The 5,679-nt window shown below is 36.2% G+C and overlaps 1 protein-coding gene across 1 annotated transcript; it reads left to right on the forward strand.

The window, feature by feature from the left end:
* The first annotated feature begins 2,535 nt into the window (after nucleotides 1-2,535).
* On the forward strand, nucleotides 2,536-5,475 carry LOC126092882 (small RNA 2'-O-methyltransferase). The gene has a single exon (XM_049908615.1). The coding sequence runs from the start codon at nucleotides 2,791-2,793 to the stop codon at nucleotides 4,042-4,044; it is 1,254 nt and encodes a 417-aa protein (XP_049764572.1). The 5' UTR covers nucleotides 2,536-2,790; the 3' UTR covers nucleotides 4,045-5,475.
* Nucleotides 5,476-5,679: the final 204 nt, after the last annotated feature.

Consider the following 5,679-nt stretch of genomic DNA (forward strand, 5'->3'; position numbering starts at 1 on the left):
CCGTAGTTCCATAAACAGGCATCTGCAGGATGTTATTGATTTCACACCACATTTAACCCTTATTGGACGTTTTTGAGCCCAGAAAACTTTGGCTTGTCTTGATGAATTATCCCAAAAATAATCCCATATCACATTATGGAGTGAGAATAAGCGTAATGTGCTAGCTTTTTAATTTTTTAAAACCCCTGTGTCTGACAGAATTCCCATTGCAAATAGAGATTTGTTTTGACACTACAGTAGTTCTGTGGTGTGCTCCTCCCAGTTGAATTTGTTATCAAGCTGTAATCCAAAGAATTTAACACTGTTAACTTCTATCTGCTTGTCATCATGTTTTAGGCATATACTCGTGGGACACCCCTTACAAATTCTGAACTGCATGTAGTGTGTTTTTACAAAGTTTAGTGACAAATAATTGGCTAGGAACCAGTTAATTAATGCCCACAAATATTTTATGAGCCGATCTTTCTAAGACTACACTTGATTTGCTATTTATTTTAATGCTTGTATCATCAAGATACGACACAAACTTGGAATCTGGTAATGTTGTTGATGAATGGTCATTGATATACACAAGAAAGAGCAAGGGCCCTGAGATGGAACCTTGTGGGACCCCACATGTATTCCAGCTGGATGATGCCTGATAGCTTAATACATGTCTCTTTCCTAATAACACCCTTTGTTTCCTGTCAGAGATATAAGATTTGAACCATTTTGCAGCATTTCCTGTTACACTGTAATATTCTAATTTACTTAAAAGGATATTATGATGTACACAGTCAAATGCCTTTGACAGATCACAAAATATACCAGTTGCCTGCAATTTTTTGTCTAATGAATTAAGTACATTTTCACTGCAAGTGTAGATAGCCTTCTCAATATCAGAACCCTTTAGAAATCCGAACTGCGACTTTGACAGTATGGTATCTGTGATAAGATGGTTATAAAGCCTATTGTACATTAGCTTTTCTAAAATTTTTGAGAATGCTGGCAAAAGTGAAATTGGACAGAAATTTGATGCTACTTCTTTACATACCTTCTTAAACAGTCGCCTAACTTCAGGGTATTTCAACCATTCAGGAAATATTCCGCTGATAAATGAGTGGTTACACAGATAGCTTAAAGTGTTACTTAACTCGGACTCACATTCTTTAATTAACTTTGTTGATATTTCATCATATCCACTAGATGTTTTTGATTTTAAAGATTTTGTAACGGACATTAGTTTTGCTGAGGTAGTGAGGGTCAACTTCATATTATGGATGTTACTCGAAATGTCTGGTCTGAGGTATCCCATGGCAGCATCTACAGTACCAGAAAACTTCATCTTTTCAGTAACAGTTATAAAATGTTTGTTAAAAAGTTCTACAACATTATACACATCTGTCACCAATGTATCATTTACTCTTAATGCTATTTGCCCCTCTTCAGGTCTGGTTCTCCTTCACTATATCCCATATTGTCTTTATTTTGTTGTGTGAAATGAATATCTTTTTCTTGTAATATATTTGCTTTCATGTCCGTATTACAGTCTTTAATATTAAGTGGTCTTGCAGCTAATTCGCTACAGTTGTATAACCAAGACGGAAAACAGAAAGTTATCTTGAATAGCTCAGGTGGAGTATGTGATTTTTCTGCACATTTTGTATTGAGTTCCAGTACATATAAAGTGGCTCATGGCTCAGTACTTTGTCCGCTGTTAGTCTTGATTTTTATAAATGATCTGTCATCTTGTATAAGCCTGCGATATAAATTTACTTTATTGGCTGATTACACGAAATTTTTATGAGCAATGGAACAAACAGATAATAATCTCCATGAAACCATTAATCACATAATTTCAGATGTGGTTAATTGGTTCATGGTGAACGGTCCCTCATTAAATTGCAGTAAGACCAGTTTTATTCAGTTCTGTATGAAAACAGAAAAAGAGACAGAATTGTGACATGTGGTAATCAGCCAATAGAAAGAACAGAAACAACAGAATTTCTTGGAGTGCACATTGACAAGAAAATGGTTTTCGCATACAATAGATCTCTGTAAGAGGCTTAGCTCTGCCACACATGCTTTACGGGTTGTCACTACAGGTGTTGAACCTATATATAAATATAATACAAGATGACATAATGCCACTAATGAAGTTATATAAATTTGAGATCTGTATCCATTTCTGCTCTGTATCTGTTTTTCTGTAGTGCTTTAATGATTCTAAGAAAATCTGTATTTTTTTTTATTACTACTCAAAGAAATTACTGTATAAATTTTTATACAGACATCATGTCTGTGTATATATATTATGTCTGTATAAACTATAAGAGTATCATATTTTATACGTAAAAAAACTGACTCGTTCCCCGACCTTGTGAACGCAAAACTGTTGAGACATATGGACCACGAAATAAAATACAATCAATCAAATCAGATGCCGGGCATTTTATTGGCGGAAGTAAAACGCCAAAAATTTGTGACGTCCCTCTCGTCCAAAGTAGTTTGGCGGTACGAGATAATGCATCGTCTTCGAACTAAACACTTTGACATAGCTGGTTGTGTATTATTATTTACAAGGTCTTTGTTGTATATGTACGAAAACCGGTTGGTGTTGTGAGGCCTGAGGAGTGTTGTTTTTAATTAAGTGCATTGTTGATGTAGGGAGATGCTCGTTAAAGTGGTTCATTTTATTGAACAGAGGAATCAGAGTTTTTGGCGCCACATAACTTAACAATGATAAGACGAAGTTTAACTGCTATTTGTAGCGTGTAGTGTTGATGGAAGTACGTGTTACTTGTTAGTAGAATGATTATTACATTTCATGTAGCTCTGCTTGAACTGTGGAATGTTGTAAAAAAGTGTGTGGATATAGCTAAGCACGAAGTTGCGGACACTGTGATTTATCCCGGTGTATCGAGATATAGTGTACATGGTGTTGAATTCTATCCACCTGTGAATGTTCAGAGACAGGAAGCTGTGTGTCAAATTATCAGTGACTTCAGTTCCCGTGCGAGTGTTAAAAAAATTGTTGATTTTGGTTGTGGTCGCTTTCAGTACTTCAAATTGTTTAAGAACATAATTGGTATAGAGGAAATTTTGGAAATCGATGTGAATGAAGAAATGTTGTACCATGAGCACTCTCGCATTGCTCCTACTGCAAGTGACTTTCTGACACGGCGCAAAGTGGACTGTAAAGTGCAGGTTCTGCAAGGAAGTATTTCAGACTTGGATTGTCGCTTGTTGGGAACAGATATCTTCGTTTGTATTGAAGTTATTGAGCATTTGTTTCCTGAAACTCTTGAAAGTGTGCCGTATACAGTATTTGGTTTTATGAAGCCTCAAATCGCCATCTTCAGTACACCTAATAGGGATATCAATATTCTGTTCGATATGCGGACACCTTTTAGAGATGAAGATCACAAGTTTGAATGGAGTCGAATGCAGTTTAAGTGCTGGGGGAATAACATTGTTCAAAGGTATCCAGAATATGAAGTTAGTTATTACGGTATTGGCAAAGGCCCAGAAGGAGCAGAATCGCTGGGATGTTGTTCCCAACTGGCATTATTTAGCAAGAAACTTGAAACAACGTATCCTGGTTTTGAAAGACCTGAGGGGCAGCTTATATACAAATTAATTGCAGAGTATAACTACCTTGCTAATAGTCACGATGAGGAAGGCAAAAGTGTTTTAGATGAAGTTTGGGAAATAATACAACATATGAATTTGTCCAGTGACTATTATGATGCCGACCTGTGTGTGCCACTGTCGCTTCTGCATTCCAAACTTAAATCAAACACTCTCACCATTTCGGAGTTAAGGGAGGTCTTAGAAAATGGAATGTGGAAAGTGAGGGATTGCTCAGGAGAGACATACGTTTTTCCATATGCTGAAAATAATAATGACTCTGATGACTTTGAAGATGACCAATATGCAGATGAAAGTGGCCTTTCAGTCGTTATAGAACAGACTGAAGGCTATGAGAGTAGTTGGGAGCAATGTGTTCCAGAAGAAGAACAATGGTCCGTAGAGGATGAGGCAAATGTGAATGAAATATCTTAGTGGCAGGTGTTGGTAATGGAGCACTGTATAAAAACTTAAGCCCCACATCACTAACTTCTGAAGAATTACAATTATTTTTCACTTAGTTGTGTATCGTCGTCATCATTTGTAAATAATGCTTTTTTGTTATATTAAATATTGTGTGTTAATTTATTTCCTCATATTGTACCCCATAGTGCAGAGGATGTTGCTCTATATTATTTTAGTGTGTCTTGGTTCTAGTGGAAAACTATTTATTTCGAACTCTCTGATTATACGCCATACTTGCATTTCGTAGTTTTCCACTATAATCTTCACGAATTTCCACTATAACCTCTTTCACTCCAGTAATCCTTACAGTACATAGCAGTAATTATGTTTTCTTTCTTCCCATTTCTTTGTAGCTTAAATGATCTTTTACTGGTCCTTTCTCCAGGATTACACATGCACAAATTTTGATCTCTTTCATATTAGACATACAAGTAGTGAAATCCATTCATAAATGTTGTATGTAAACAACAGTGGTTCAATGAAATAGAGCTGATGTTTGTTATGTAGTACTGGTAACAGACTGCTCAGTTAATCTTTAGTGTTTGATGCCTCGGGAAATTTTGTGTTGTGGATAGTACAAGGAACATAGTCTTGTACTGTGTGTGAAACATAGATTACTATACAAACAGTTCTTTGATTAGAAGGCACAAAGGGCCTACTTGATAAGATAGTTTAACTTTATTCATTCTCATCATCATCATCAGTCTTCTTCCATCGTCTTCAGGTCTACATAGTTTCCCTTTATGTTGTCATATGATCTTGTAGTATCTTAATGCTGGAAAGAAACCCATATTCGTTCTACGTGAGTACATGTAGGTGCCTAGTTATTTTGGAGCTTCTTGGTAGAATTCTGTGTGAATCCTGTCATTTGTGGATTTGTGATACCTTTCTAGGCTGAGCAGAATTACCTGCATTTAAATTAAGTGACTGTATGACCCAGTATATTCTGTAATGTATGTCTCCCTTTTTTCCCTCCAGGCAGAGATTGTATTGAGGTCTGGATTACTCATTTCTGTTGTAGTATGAAATTGATGCTTAAGTTTTGTATGAATTTGTTATTAGATTTTATGTTGTGTTCAAAGATAGCATCAACAGTTTGAGACCAGTGTGACAGCCATTTTCGTACTATTAAGTGCTGTTACATAATAACCATGCTTTGGACTTGTGTGGTATATTTCTTATGATAAATTATGGCTCCGGTAGTAAGTGACAGCTCAGGGAGTCCTTTCCCATTAGGGCAGTTCATATCTGTTATAACTGTGTTAATACTGTGCATTTATTGTTGTATTTCATGATCAGCACTTTCTATTTATCACTGTTCTGTTGTGTGCATGTATTTTTTGTAAAACTTTGACAGCAGATTGTTGGACTTAAAAATTGCACTTCACATACAGTAGTCGCATATTTTAATTCCAGTTTCTTTTATTTGGTTTTCCACAACTAAAATGACTGGTCTGTATTTATTTAACTAGCTTTTTATCCATGGCTTTGCCCACATACAGGTATATCACATATATTGCACATATTTCGACAGAAGCGTCCGATCCCACGCGTCGGCTTTGACCCGTGACGTAAGGGTGTTGTGTGTGACTTCATGACGGCGCG

Source organism: Schistocerca cancellata, chromosome 1 (genome assembly GCF_023864275.1).
Source record: "Schistocerca cancellata isolate TAMUIC-IGC-003103 chromosome 1, iqSchCanc2.1, whole genome shotgun sequence".
NCBI lineage: Eukaryota > Metazoa > Arthropoda > Insecta > Orthoptera > Acrididae > Schistocerca > Schistocerca cancellata.

Bases quoted from the DNA above. Each gene is read 5' to 3' on its own strand.
- LOC126092882 (XM_049908615.1), top strand. From the start codon at position 2,791: ATGATTATTACATTTCATGTAGCTCTGCTTGAACTGTGGAATGTTGTA.